The following is a 14687-nucleotide window of genomic DNA, read 5'->3' as shown; positions in this document are numbered from 1 at the left end:
AAATATGTCGATTTCCATGACAGAGATCATATGAAATATACAAATGCTCAGCCGATTCAGTCAAACATGAGCCAGTCTGGGACCGCGTCTTCATCTTCAGGGTCCTCCGAGAGTAAAGAGCCTTTTTCAAGTTCACTGTCTGATCCTGCCACTGGTTGAGCGTTCGGTTCCAGTACGGGTGGAGAAGGAGGCCTGGAAAGTAATTCCACGCTGGCAGACTTTGAATCGCCATTTGCCGAAGAGTCAATAGCGATGGCAGCTTGCTCAGATGAGCCCTCAATTTCTTGAGATTTGTCTCCTCGTAGAGTCAAGACATCATCGTTCTCTTTGGTCGCTGACTCAGTCTGGTTGGGAACCACAATGAGCTCGTATCGAGGACAGTTGGAAACGCCTCGCTTCCTTGTCTTCCTCAAATTTTGTGGTACCTCTGCAGCTACCGAGGATATTCCTAAGTTTTCATTTATTGGGCCCTCCAGTATAAAGCCGCCTGCTGTGTCGTCATATACGTGTGCAGAAACATTCGCATGGTCGTCAATCGGAGCCTCCCCTGCGACAAAACCACCTCCTAAAGAGTTATCTTCATGGCCAATTCCGTTTGCAGATTCATTCATCAAATTGGTTTCACTCGATGAATTTGGTTCAACGCCAAGTTCCGCTTTTAGTTTCGAAGGAAAAGGAGGAGGGCTTTCGGTTGGCTGGTCAGGGTCAGGGAAGAATCCGCCTCCAGCGTCTTCATCATCAAAATGCACATCTGCCACAGAGACATTTGATCCATCTTCCACTTCTGCATAACCTTTTACTCTCTCTGCAATTCTGAGTTTCAGTAAGAACAAACGCCAAAGTCTCAGAGCTTCTGCACTTCTTGCTTCGAAGACGGCTTGCTGTCTGTCATCAGCAAACCCTCTCAAGACCTCTGTAACAGCATCATAATATTCGATAGCAACCACTATTCCACCAAATACAGCTGTTCCTCGGCGTCCTTTGAAATCAAATCCAGTGACGGCGTCTGCATAGTCTATTCCGAGCAGGCGAGCCGCTCGAGCCGCTTCTGGCTGCTGGATGTGCACTGCGCCCGGGGGAACCATGCTGGGGACATAGATATCTAGATTTCCGTAGGCATTCTTCGGTATTCTTCCTTGCACGACCGGTGGTGGGCAGTATATCTCTGTTTGATACTCCGCATAGAGTGCTGTTTGCTCCGGCTCATCTGTTTCATCGTCGCTGGCGAGCCCGCCCTTTGGACGTGTTGAGTCCACGTGTTTCAGAGGCTGTTCGCCTACTTTGACGTCCCTGCCCAGTCGATACCATTTATCGGCGCTTCGGACCGTGTGCACGTCTGACCGACGATACACCGAGTCCAAGTTTTCGCTATTCGCGCCACTCTTGCTCGAGCCGACATGACCGATGACGCGCTTAGGGCATATAACTTCGTTGCGGCGTAGATGACGTTCAAGTGCATAAACAGGGTGATCTTTGAAATCTTGGATATTCCGGGGCATAGGCTCAGCTGCGGACTTAGAAGTCAATTCGCTGATCTCTAGCTCGTCTCTGTCCTCGAAGAAAGGCCTTTCGTAGAATTTGATCGTCTTGTCCCACCACTTCTCTCCATTGCGCGTTGACTCCACGCGTAACTTGCGTGTCTTCGCATTGTAAGCTTTTGCATAGCGCCTAGTGATATCTCTCGCCGACATATCATCTTCAAAACCAACCACATAATTCATGCTATTATATGGATCGCTTGCTGGTGGCTCGAGTTTGGATGGCTTTCCAAGGGTCTTGGTGACTAGAGGGTCGATGGGAACCCATTTTTGCATCGCTTCGTTGAACGCCTCAACCCAAAAGACCGGGTAAGAGGATTCTCGAAAATTTTGCTGAGAGAGAAAGTCTACAGAGATTAGCTGTGCTACAGTTCCAAATAGAATCTTGAAAATACCTGGGCGCGGTTTGGGTTTAGCCGGACGCGCCCTGAATTCAGGGCGACCAAGACGTCGTACTCGAGACGTAGATGGAGAACCTTCCGCCTTCTTTTGCTCATCTGTCGAAGTTTCGTGGTCATCCGACGAGACAACGATATAGTTAAGATCCTTTTTAGATGGTGTCATATCTTTGACTGTGCCGGAAAATGGAAGCGCCTGTAAAGAACAAACAAGCCTAGATTCTATCGCGGCTGAACGTAGCAGCGCGCAAAATAATTGGGCACCGAAGTCCCGGGAGCCCTGCATAATTTTTGCTTGTGAGATAAAATCTTCCCTAGAAAGAAATACCTCGGTATTGGACATAATACATTGCTGTTCACTGTCAGCACCAACGCATTCGGACAATATCAGTGTACAAGACGCATACCACTTTTTGCTTCAGCTGCTGTTCACCCTCCGCCCAATGTGCACGTTTTAGACCTGGTTTTGTGATGCGGAATTTTCGACCAAATATATCCGCAGCTTGGTTGAGACCATCGATGAAGGTTGTAGATCTGCTAAACTGCGGTTTGTTTTCATCAGGATTCAGAAGTGCCAAGATTCTTTTTGGAAGCATTCTCTTCAAGGATTTCTATGGATTTGTGAGTAATGCGTATAACATAGCCAAAATAGCTTTCACATACTTGCAGTTCATCGTCATTACACCATCGATTTCTTATACTGACATGGCTCAAAAGACATAGAAGATGGGATTTATGGACGTCTAGCCGCACTTTCTTCTCAGCCGCTGTGACCGGCTTTCTCCTCTGAATGTTTATCTTCCTGGTTTGCTGCTCTTGACCCAATGTAATTTCCAAGGGTTCATCATCACCTTGAATTGCCAAGGCTGCACTCGATGGACCCGGCGCTGCAGATTGTGAGATGTCGACGTCTTCCCAGTCGACGTCGGATTCATCCGAACTAGATGAATCATAAATTGTTTGAACTTGCTGCGCAGAGCTTTGATGTGATGGAGTTCCCGTGTTCCTTGGCTGTGAAGAATTTACAGGAATGGCTTTCATATCGCCAACCCGCCGTCGCTTGATCGGTCTGTCTGAGTGGAACTGGGCAGGATCTCGGGCTTCCGCCTCCGCGAGCATTTGTTCATAGACATCTGGAATATCTTCGGCTCGCGTTGTATCAGTCTGTAGCTGGCGGCCTCGAGGTGCCCTTCCCCGCGTGGAGCGGGCTTGTGACTGGCGGGCCATATCTCGCGTCTATTTCGCGCATCAAGACCGGTTGAATCCTAAAGGGCTCGGTATACGCGATTCGACGCGCATAGCTAGCTCCGTATTTACCTGGATCTCGCCTATTTTAATGTTCTGTTCCAAATCAATCCGAATGGAAACTGGCACTTCAGGCGAGACAAGCCCTTGTAAGACTTCAAGGGTTCGAGTTGTTGACTGGTGGGGGCTCTGCGTCATCGCCCAGTATAGATCATGTGACTCTTAGCTATAGCTCGAACTATAGAAATAGATGGCTAATCTTAGTTCAATAAGTTATTTTTTTCATATTATTACAAGCTTATTGTAGTATTTGGAGCAGTACGACTCAAGTTTAGTCCACTTATACTTGAATGACCAGTAAGTTGCCCAGCCGACCTTGGAACCCAGATCTTCCATGATGCAAAATGCCAGGGCACCCAAGAAATAAGTTGCTTATACTTTTTCGAAATCCAATTTCACTTCATTTTGCTCAAGGAGGTAACTTAGACGTATAATCTCCAGTTCAAGGCGTTCAATCCCTGGATATACTAGGAGATAAGCATTCCAGACTTATCTCGGACCAACGCCGGAATTGAAGCTTAGTATAGAATAGATGAGTAGAAGTAGTCATAAAATCAAATCAAGTTATACTACCTAAGTAGTAGTACTAGGTTAGTGGCAGACTTCCAAATAATGCTCAGAGAAAACCTCTTAGCGGCAGCGATACTATAGTGCTGTGGACCTTCGTATAAATCTAGAGGTTATGCCCATGATGATGATTGGCATACTCTAAACAGCAGGATAAACAGAATGACAAATTACTACTTGCGTTGGTGATGATCATTGGCTTTCCACCTTCTCTTTTAGAGCCGCCTGGAGCCCCTCCAACCCCATTAGCGGTGGATGCATCGTCGGAAGAGCTCCTGGGTGATCTAGAAAAGACAATCCCAAGGTTGGGATTATGAGAGATCATTGGTGCTTTAGCTCATTGTAAGACATTAGTGATCGTCGCAAATCCTTTTATTTCTTTTTTTTTTTATTTCCGTCCGTAAGTTCAAGTTTTCTCTTGCAGCTGACAGCGACCGAGCCGTGTCACTCATGCATTGTCGTTCGTATATTAATCCGATTGGGCCAGTACTCCACTTGGCCAAAGTTGACGACGAAAGAGTTTTACACTTTAGGTTACAGATTCCAAATACCCAAATGATTTCTGACTTTCGCGTCGTGTTTCACGTTTCCATCAAGGAAGAGGTGGAACGTGCTCGTAACCGAGCCCGATGTTCCGCGTTGTGGTGGACCGCTGCCACCGATCATCCATTATCCCCGCAGCGAATTTGGTCCAATTACTACCGAGTTGACTGAAATGTACAGAACATAGTACATCTAGTATGATCGTATTTTGATAGGCTTCAGCAGGTACTTCAGCAGGTTGGCCTTTCACGAACATGTTTATGGCAGGTAGGATTCTCCGCGGAGCATTTACTACATTTAAATTTACTAACGAGGGGATCTACCCCACCGGTAACACTTGACGCTTGAAGCATGGGCCACGTAGCCTGGTGACGGCGCAAGTCAAGACTAACTATAGGTAGCCTGTTAGTAGTATGTAGTTAGTTAGTTATTGAGGCTTGCGGTATTATCACTAGTGTGGATGTTCCTGCCGAAGCACGAAGATTCTCGGAATAACAACTGTGGCTGGCATTGGTATTACGAGTAGGTACACAAATGCAGGGAGTCCCTGCATTTGTGTGTATACTCTGTACTATGTATACTATGTATGTACGGCGGGAAATTAGTCAAATCGACCCAACAGGATGGTAAATCGAATGTTTCTTTGCTGTGATTTGTGTATGTGAATGCATCTTCGCAGACGCTCCAGGTTAGTTTGCTGCAACTTGACCGGATAACTGCGAGCCTAGAGTTTCATGGCCAGATTATCAATTCCAAGTACCCAGGTATGTACTATGGTTAGAATCTGATCTGCAGGGTACCAGCATATTCGGGCTTCGGTCAACAGCGAGTGTAACGTGGTGTTTCGACTCGCCTTTGTGCAGGGACTAATGCCTGCCAGGAGACCGCGGCTACGGAGAAAAAACTTTTTGTATTTGTCCTGTCCATGTACTATGTATGTATATGCCCGTGGACCTCTAGTTACTTGAAGTTCCAGAGCCAGAGCATTCTTTTCGGGCTGAAGCCCACATTTAGGCACCTCATACATAGTACATGTCTTTCTCTTGTAAGTAGCAAACATCGACAAAACAGACTGCAAAGCCCGCAACACTACCATCTACGACAATTGGTGACTTTGATCAACTACCCAAGCGAGGCCCCTCCAGTACCAAACATGAGTTGTCTCCACCGCGGAGATTCTCGGTCGGGAGTCTACTCCGGACATGTACTCCCATTACAAGCCAGAACGAGACCCCTCCCAAAATGAACCTTAGTATTCTCGCGAGGTGCTGGACCCGATGGAAGTAATTACTTCTCAAATAGAAGACCACTGATAATATATATTAGAAGTATTATGTATGATTTGACTTATCCAGAGCCCCATTCTGGGAAATTTGGCTCTTGCGCCGGCGTTACCGACACTATGGGACTCCGTACACCTATCCCAACAGTCGGGTCGGGGCGACCTGTTTTGACTCGTCCAATTTAGAATAAAGTCCCCCAGGTTCCTGATGAGCGGGATCCCAGCGCCATGGCATCCGTCCTGTTTATTTTTGGGGCTTTGACGGGGGTTCTTTGTTCATCTTACCGCTCTACTATCTGCAAGGGTCTATTTTTTCTATGTATGTATTCACATATAGATATTTAGATTACCCTTTTCGGGCTAATTGATCGGACTTTGCATACATAGTACACTCAATACTCGGGGTACTCCGAATACAGAGCTTACACTGAAACTCAGGTATGTAGTATGTATGTACTGGCCCTGATGTGAACATTTTTGTCCTCTAAATCGCCTATTTTGCACAATACAAGTACCAAATTCCCGAGGTTAATGTTGCGACAAAACTCCATTCCTACTATTAGTGGAGCATCAGGTAGTTCTTCGCTTATCTGGAATCAATGCCCAACCCCACCCGAAATTGGCTAAGATCCTTTTGAAGTGGGATCAACCTCTCACGCACTTATCCCATGGAGTCAGATGCAAAGTGAAGCAATGATGTATTGAATAGCGAGTAGCGGACCATAGGCTACAGTTAAATGATCCTGCTGCATATGAGCAATGGATGAGAGAGATTGGAGTTCGTCATAGCTTCTGCACAAGACATGATCCTGCTTGGATTATTCTACGTGGTGAACCGGTGTGAGATGGCTAACTTGATAGGAGCTGGATGGATTCCCCCGACTATCATTGCTCGAGCTATCGACTGGAACTTGGAAAACATGGGGGCCAAAGGCTCCCCCATCTCTACTGTAACGACATATGACGGACGAGGCGTTTTCGCTGCATTTTGGCCTCTCGCTAGAATAGACTGTTTTTTTTTTTCTTTCTCTCGTTTTTCTCGTGATCTTCCACTGGCATCAGGAATATACATATATACATACTTTCTTGGACTAAGTATTTCCGTTCTCTACATCTGAAGGGAAATGAAATATTAAAAGACCCGAGTCCCACGCACCATATTGCTCGTACTATCATGGCCCGATTGCGACCTTGACTAGTTGCTTGGAGTTAATATCTGACATATCAATCAACTTTTCCACCGCCCGACTTAATGCGGCAGGAGACTTGAAAGAGCTAAACCAAACTTAGGCGAGGTACTAACATCCGTCCTGTCATGGAGGTCTGAATCACACTAGGTTGCCCAATTTGTTCACGCCTGCATTCGGGATTTGGCTTGACTCTAAAGGACGGCGCAAGAAAATGCGAGGGAAACCTTGGCGCGAGACAAAATCCCACAGCAAAGCTGTCAGGCTCGTCATGATTTGCAAGGCAGTTTGTCGTGACAGCTCCACCCTAATGCGCTTCAAACCATCACTGCGGGGCTAAGGGCTTGCAGTTTCAGTGGTTGATCAGTGATTCTGTCATCGTATTACTTTGCCATTTCTCGATCTAGTCTAGCAGCAGTGGATCCCACTGTGTGCAGTACAGTACATACATAGTAGTTGTGTGTGTATTTATTGTAACATTCATGTAATTATTGTAGTATGCTGTACATACTCTGCAATATCAGTCTGGCGTTTATAGTGCTCTGTCTATTCTAGGCGAGAAGCAGAAGTAAGAAACATATATACATAAACATAAAAAATAAAATAAAATAAGAAAGATGTTTCCTAATATGATCTGTGACCGGGGTAGCCCTGCAGGACTGAATACACATGTCTTGAGACGGGGATTTGCTGTGCGAAGCTCAAGTTCCATACCAGTGGTTAGGCTGGTTAACAATTCCCAGCCCACTGGGACTGGCGACTATTGGTCGATCTGCAATTCTACAAGGACCTCAGCGTGATATTGATAAGAAATGGCCGATAGAGATCTGATATATTGGGACCGTGCTAAGTCCATAAAGTATTCATGACACAGGGTCTGAAGAAGCACGACCGGATTGACCGTTTTCTATATTTCTTACTACTATGACTTCTAGTAATCACAATGAAAAATGAACATCTGCGCCCCACCTCCTTCGAGTCCGACGGACTGGATCATATCGCTTTAGTTGCCGGCGTCCAAGCAGGGGAGGTTTGAATCCAATCCCAACTTCGTAATCCTGGAAAGATCTTGAATCTGGATTGTGCTCCAACCACCCAAGAAGGAAAGGATTGGTTGGTATTTTATTGTGTATCGCGTATTTCACCTGCTCCGCTTTCAAAGATCAACTACCACACATAGAAAATAAATTAAATTCGCAAATGATTTGAAAAAATCCAGCCCCAAAAAAATTCAACTGGCAATAAAATTTAATTTCAAAATTAACAAGTTTCGAAGATCAACCTCCAGGTTGATCATGAAAGAAATGATAACTTCCTCACTTTCCTTCTTTCTTTGAACACTACTTTTTGAGTACGGTTTTTCCATTCATCTGTCATCTGCTATATTCCCTGTTGTTACTGCTTCGCCTGGGGTTTCATTACCGGCCCGCTCAAAGTGTCTCATCCCCGCCAAAACGTCGGATGTTCATGGATGTTCATGGATGTCCACTGCTCGGTATAGTCTGGCTCAACCTTGTACCCCATTCATGCACGCACTTGTACTCCACTCCTTCCCCTCTGCGGGCCTTGGTTTTCACAACATTTTCCATGTCGATCTCTGACCACCAACTGATTTATAGTTGTCCGGATCGTCCTCCCGCTCTGCCAAACTATAGCTTAACCCAAGCTGTCGGGCTCACAAGGACCCGAAAAAAGAAACAAAAGGATCAAGGGCAAATTTATTACAGTATACTCCAATCGCCTGTCTCAGCCACTCTCACTACCATACCGATTCTTCGATTCCTCCAAAAATTATATTGTATTACTCTGACAACAAATCCTTCCTGGCCAGTGCATACCGCCGAATGTCGATCAAGTGTGGGACGTGAGATGGAGGATTACCATCCTCGCTGGCCTAAGTAGCGCATTCACTAAAGTCCTTAGCTTGTCGCCAACGTGTACCAGCACTGAGTCACCTCTTCAGTGATTGGAGAGCTGCGTGAAAGACGTTATATGATTCTTGCAAGCACGCATCAGACCCCATTCGACAGTACCAATATCCCATCCTGGCGTCGATTGCTGTCCCCGTCCCACCCTTCTTAGGATTGGCTGTGCAAATCCCACCTCCTCGGTCGATTCCTCCGGATTTAGACCTGAGGTGATCAGCATGGGCCCAAAATCCTCCGTAAGTTCTCTTTTGTTTTCTGCAAAAAATTCTCCCACCCCACTATGTCCGTTCTATCTTTTTGCTTTTATCAACCCGATATTACTTGCTTTCAACAAACCATGTATCAAAATATTTTCTTGCACATGTTGACGCAGAATATGCAGGAAACAAAAAGCGATTGGTAATGATCCCCGAAAAATCAATCATTCTTTGCGAGGATGGCAAGCATTGTCTTTACTCGAGAATGTGGCTCCTCGTATACCACCTGGTATATGGGCATAAATGGAAGCTAACGTATGAGCGACAGTGATACGCAGTCGCTGACCGACAGCGTAACAGACTATCCGATGGAGAATGGACGAAGGTATCACAGGTATCATGAAGGAGGTAAGTGGTTGAATTCCACCCACTTCTTTATCTTTAGACGTTGTCTAATCTGCCGGGAAAGCCTACCCTTATCCAAACGACGAGCAAGAACTTGATCGTCTTGATATGCAACACCATATGTTTAAATTGGTCATGAGTGGCCGATTATACCATGTCCCATTAGAAGATCCAAAGGAAATTCTTGATATTGGCACCGGATCTGGCATATGGCCGATAGAGATGGGTAAGTTTGCCTGCTCCCAGCAAACAGGTCGTGTGTGACGTACTTGAGAACTCATGTCTTTTTCCCTTCCAATTCCACAGCTCCTCTTTTTCCTCACGCCGCAATCACAGGCACAGATTTATCTCCAGTTCAACCTACTGAAGTGCCCGAAAATGTTCATTTCTTGGTTGATGATGCCACAGAAGATGATTGGCTATGGAACCCAAATCACTTCGATTTCGTTCATATTTCACACATGACTGGAGCTATGCCATCGTTCAAAGAATTACTACGAAAGGCCTTCACATATACGAAACCAGGAGCTTATCTTGAATGCCATGAAATGGACCCGAAGCCTAAATGTGATGATGGCACGATGCCACCTGAAAACCCGGATGGCTATAGCGCGTTTGCCCTGCACGACTGGTACGACCTTAATATGCGTTCTAGCAAGGATGTTGAGCCTTCGCGGCAATTTCGAATTGCCCCACGGATCGAACGATGGATGAAAGAGGTGGGCTTCGTCGATGTCAAGCAACAGGTCTTCAAAATACCGACAAATACCTGGCCGACTGATGACCATTTGAAGGAAGTCGGCAAATGGAGCGAAAGCAATTGGCTCGAAGCTCTATCAGGGTGGTCGTACAAACCATTTCTTGCACTGGGCTGGTCCAAACCGGAAATCGAGGTTTTTCTTGTCAACGTGAGGAAAAGTATACAAGACAGAAACGTGCATGCATACATGGACTTCTTTATCGTAACTGGCCGAAAACCTTCTCCGGGAGAAGTTTAGGCCCTAACGACAGCAACAGCATACGTTCACTTCTTTATTGCCGATTTTTGATGCTCTTTTCTATACGATTTGATTGTTTCTGCGCTCAGATGATTGGCTTGAGATACCATTGGTTGAGGAATTTTTTACTCGTTTTTTTATGCATTGAATGGCGTATGGCTTTTTAATGTGCTGCATAGCCTTTTGGGATTTGAAGATCTTTTTTTGAAACATTTATTCCTTTTCCCTTCTTATTTGTCGTATACTAGCATCATAATAACGTGACACTAGCGTACATACTATGTAGTGTCACGGATGCCCTTATGGAAACAACCATTTGGAATACCAGCTGGTGAAACAAATTACGCGGCTCATGTCAGTATGCCTACCAGACATAGAGAGGTATCCTTCTCCACGAAATAGCTCCTGCAGATAATACTTTCTACATTCATTTAATACTGCTGGATGTACGATCACACTCTTTCTAGTAACTAATTCACGACCATTCATTGGTCAATGAAATAGCTTAGTCATTGAATGCCAAGACCAAACCGTGCAGCAATCAAAGTCGATGCTGTGATGCTTCCGAACTCCCAACCACCACCAATTGGGCTCGCATATGCCATTCCCAGACCGATGTCTTTTGGTAGACATGCCTGCAGGCATGCTCTGAAACCGGCTTCTACACCAAGTCTTGATTATATGTGGATTAGCGATGATTTGTTAGCAACAACTTTTCGTCGATTCGCCAATGGACAACGCCGTCATGGGAGCTGTGTACCAGGACCCCTGGAGGCACGAAGACGTCTCGCAAAGCGGAGGAATACGGCCCTCGCAGGGATTGGTGCTGGGCCGCCTGAGGATATTGCGTGTTTATTTGGACGTAATGGGCGCGAACATCTGATGTGGACGGAGAACCCGTGGCAGCGAACACAATTCGACCAAGGTGCGTTCAGCAGCGCGGACAGGACTCAACAAACCTCTGAATCTGACTCCTGGAAAGGCCTCAGTAGCCATGCCATTGGAACTCCTGACCATGCTCTGCCTTTTCACGATCCTCAACCCGAATCCCCTGATTTCATCATTCCGAATAACCCCTCAGCCGCCTTCAACAACCCTGACCCTACAACTCGTGCCCAGGCTCTACAGAAATTTTTAGACCACAACAATTGGGATATCGAAGACGCCCGTGATTTCATTCGCCGACTGCATATTGACCTCCACCGGGAGCCAGAATTCAGCCGACAAATCTTCGATCATATCATCCAACACTCATTAGGGGATCTCACCCAAGCGATCGCATTCTTGGAAGACCCATTTTTGAATACATATGGCTCTGGGAATTATATTGCAGCCGTGAAATTGTTCGCGCAAAGCAAAAGAAAGAGATCGAGACGAATTGCAGTTTTGAATGCAGTAGCCCGCGGGCTGGAACTGGGATTAGTACCAACGAATGAGCTGTGTCTGATCATTCAGACTTTGCCAAGAATACTCATTGAACGCAACAAGACATTGGATGCGTGGGATCAGAAAGCTTTGTCGAAACACAACCGCACTTTATGGAAAGCCATTGGGAAGTGTAATATTCTCGGGTATCACGACCTAGATCGACAGGTGACAGACACCTGGCTTGAGGAGCTTGTACGAGTCGGCAACTTACGATTTGCCGAGGAAATTGTCATCGCGACTCACCACATGGGGTCAAATGAGATGTGGCCTTCAACGCTAGTCCTTGAACGTCTCAAATCCACCGATGGGATTGATGAAACAATGTTCAAGCGTGTTGGCCAATTTCTGGACCAGATCGATCCGAATATAGCAGCTACGTGTATCATTACGGTAACCGAGCATCTTGCCTCAATCTCATCTGACAACGAGACTCGTCACCAATTGCTCAATCGATGGAGGAACTGCTTGCTGCAGACCACAGCGGCTTCCGGAATTGCGACTTCAAAGATTTGGTCTGATATGCCAGTGGCATATATGCACATTCCGGATGAACATTCCGCCTTAGGTTTGCCGATACAATCTCAGATCATTTTGCGTCTTTGGATCCTCAGAACCTTGAGCCGCACTTGGGGTCCACTCTACAACCAAAGCTTCAGGGAGACAGATTTACCTATCTCTTTATTGCTCAATCTCTACGAGACTACCACACAAAGAACCGATGGCTCTTTCTTGTCAGATTTCATGCAGGGAATACATCGGTTGAATCTTCCCTTCAACAGTTTACTTTTGCTGGCTGTTGATCTCAAGTTAGGAAAACTCACATCCAAAGCTACTCGAGAAACCCTCGAGCGCCTGGAAACTGCTCAGATATCTTTGACAGAGATCTGGACAGATCATTCGGCTTATAGAGGAATTCGAGGCCTTTTCCATGGCACGTTTGAGCAAATGTTTCGCAATATGGATATAACAAGCCCTGCCTCCGTGGAGGAGTGCCTTCATCTCGCTCGGGTTGGAGATTCAAAGGATGTTTGGTCAGTCCTCCGACTTCTCGACAACCATACACCAATGAAACTCTGTCTTCACAAAGCCTGGGTGCCTCTACCACACCCCGACGAAAAAGCATTAGTGCGCTATCACCCAGAGCCTCGGGACAGCAAAAGCCCTGATCCATACCTCGCCGTCGATTTCATCCATCAACTAGCGGTTGTGTTCTCCTGCTGCAAGCAACTCAACCCTTCCCGGTCTTTCCACCTTGTTCACTGGCTATATGACTATTTGCGTCGACACGGGGGGCCCTGTACATCCGTCTTTGGTGCGAGCAATGTACCATGCGGGTGTCGTGCGATATCGTCGTGAAGGGCGGCGGGTTTCACCCACTCAATATGAGTATATTCTTTGGATCGCCAAAAAGTTCGAAGGACCAGGGGTTGTCAGGGAGCTTGTGAATGGGCCTGTGATTGCCAGAGGAAGGCCTATCCAATACGAGGAGAGCTAACTTGTCAGATATGTAAATAATTATACCCTATTTCGAGGCGTACGCCCCATAAGAAATTTCAATCCACCAACACCTGGATATCATTGAAGTATGATGTAAATTGGAAAAGACTAATCACGTAGTAAAGTGCATTCGTAAACCCCAAAAAAAAAACAGGCAAGTTGCCTTTCATGTCATGAATACAGCGGTACAATATATTGAGGTACTAGCTTCGGTCTAATTGAGCCTTCTCACTGAAAGACCACTAACTTATTGTCCCCGGTTGAGTCGACCAACAAAGCTAAGAATCAACCTCCATCCTCTCAGCCAAATTGTCATCTCCAGACAAGGTCTCAATGGTGACATATTTTTTCATATCCTCCTTGCTGATGATCTTCTGGTTCAACCACGCAGTAGTACCACGGGGGAAGCGGTAGTTGCGCTCCTTCTGTCCACGCTCATTGGGCTTCTCATAGTTGCGCATCAGCTGGGTTGGCTTATCCTTCTCAATGACACACACATCGACATTGCTACCAGATCCCAAATCGTTGAAGATACCGGCCTTGATAGCTTCAGAGCAGAGCTTGATCGCGCCATCCTTGTCCAGATCCGGCTGCCACATTGACTCAAACACTGACATGGCTGCTAAAGAACCAGAACCCATTGTCACGTAGGGAAGCTTATCCGTAGATCCGTGTGCGTGAACAGTATAGAGACCGACACCAGTTGGGTCCACACCCGCAACCACAAGATAGGCACCGATGTGACCCTGGTATCGGAAGAGGTGTTGCTTCAGCATTGTCATACAAGTGATCACACGGGGGTCACGGCCCGTCGATAGAGAGTGAAGTTCGACATTGGAGCTAATGAGAGCAGTGGTGAACTCGGTATCGGCGGCGGTACCAGCACCAGCACACCAAATCTTCGGGGCGATGTAGTGAAGCTTCTCGCAGTTCTACCGGCAAATGTTTGTCAGCCACTGTTATTGCCAAAGTCAGGGGCAACAGAGCCTTTCAATATGTGTTGTTCGTACCTTGTCTGCTACTATAGGGCCGCTGGTAGCTCGGGTATCTGCTGCAATCTGTGTTCATCGCCGGGTCAGCTTCTCGATGTCACGGATTCAGTCCGAAGCGCGGAGATCTAATTGCAAGCTTACCACAACGCCGTTGTCGTAAACACATCCAACAATAGTTGTACCGGTGCTGGTGGCTTTAGGGAGGGGAACACCCCTGGCATGGAGAGCCGAGTTGCGGTTGAAGTTGGAGAAGTCGAAGCCGGGCATCGTCACGGCGCGAGGGAACGTAAAGGCCGAAGGCGGGTATTAGGAACAGTGGGATACTCAAAATTCAATAAAATTGATAGAGAAGAAAGCAAAGATGGTAGAGATGGTAGAGATGAAGAGAGCTTGCACTGATGATAAGTCAAGAGGAAGAGAGG

The 14687-nt window shown here is 46.5% G+C and overlaps 4 protein-coding genes across 4 annotated transcripts; 2 read left to right on the top strand and 2 right to left on the bottom strand.

The window, feature by feature from the left end:
* Nucleotides 1-56: 56 nt before the first annotated feature.
* Nucleotides 57-3163, bottom strand: N7469_010191 (uncharacterized protein; the record flags this gene model as incomplete). Its single annotated transcript, XM_056649096.1, has 4 exons — nucleotides 57-1885; nucleotides 1934-2288; nucleotides 2344-2547; nucleotides 2600-3163. 4 exons carry the CDS (start codon nucleotides 3161-3163, stop codon nucleotides 57-59), a joined length of 2952 nt encoding a protein of 983 aa, XP_056496227.1.
* Nucleotides 3164-9184: 6021 nt separating this feature from the next.
* Nucleotides 9185-10348, top strand: N7469_010190 (class I SAM-dependent methyltransferase; the record flags this gene model as incomplete). Its single annotated transcript, XM_056649095.1, has 4 exons — nucleotides 9185-9222; nucleotides 9274-9353; nucleotides 9415-9576; nucleotides 9657-10348. 4 exons carry the CDS (start codon nucleotides 9185-9187, stop codon nucleotides 10346-10348), a joined length of 972 nt encoding a protein of 323 aa, XP_056496226.1.
* Nucleotides 10349-11029: 681 nt separating this feature from the next.
* On the top strand, nucleotides 11030-13271 carry N7469_010189 (uncharacterized protein; the record flags this gene model as incomplete). Its single annotated transcript, XM_056649094.1, has 2 exons — nucleotides 11030-12955; nucleotides 12978-13271. The coding sequence occupies 2 exons, from the start codon at nucleotides 11030-11032 to the stop codon at nucleotides 13269-13271; spliced, it is 2220 nt and encodes a 739-aa protein (XP_056496225.1).
* A 280-nt stretch (nucleotides 13272-13551) lies between these two features.
* Nucleotides 13552-14532, bottom strand: pup1 (proteasome core particle subunit beta 2; the record flags this gene model as incomplete). Its single annotated transcript, XM_056649093.1, has 3 exons — nucleotides 13552-14205; nucleotides 14284-14331; nucleotides 14407-14532. The coding sequence occupies 3 exons, from the start codon at nucleotides 14530-14532 to the stop codon at nucleotides 13552-13554; spliced, it is 828 nt and encodes a 275-aa protein (XP_056496224.1).
* Between the last annotated feature and the right edge of the window lie 155 nt (nucleotides 14533-14687).

The sequence above is a fragment of the Penicillium citrinum genome, assembly GCF_028827155.1.
Source record: "Penicillium citrinum strain IBT 23319 chromosome Unknown utg000009l:1.0-4274883.0:1.0-4276374.0, whole genome shotgun sequence".
Taxonomy (NCBI): domain Eukaryota; kingdom Fungi; phylum Ascomycota; class Eurotiomycetes; order Eurotiales; family Aspergillaceae; genus Penicillium; species Penicillium citrinum.
The sequence above is the reverse complement of the archived record's forward strand: the minus strand, read 5'-3'. Positions and strand labels throughout refer to the sequence as shown.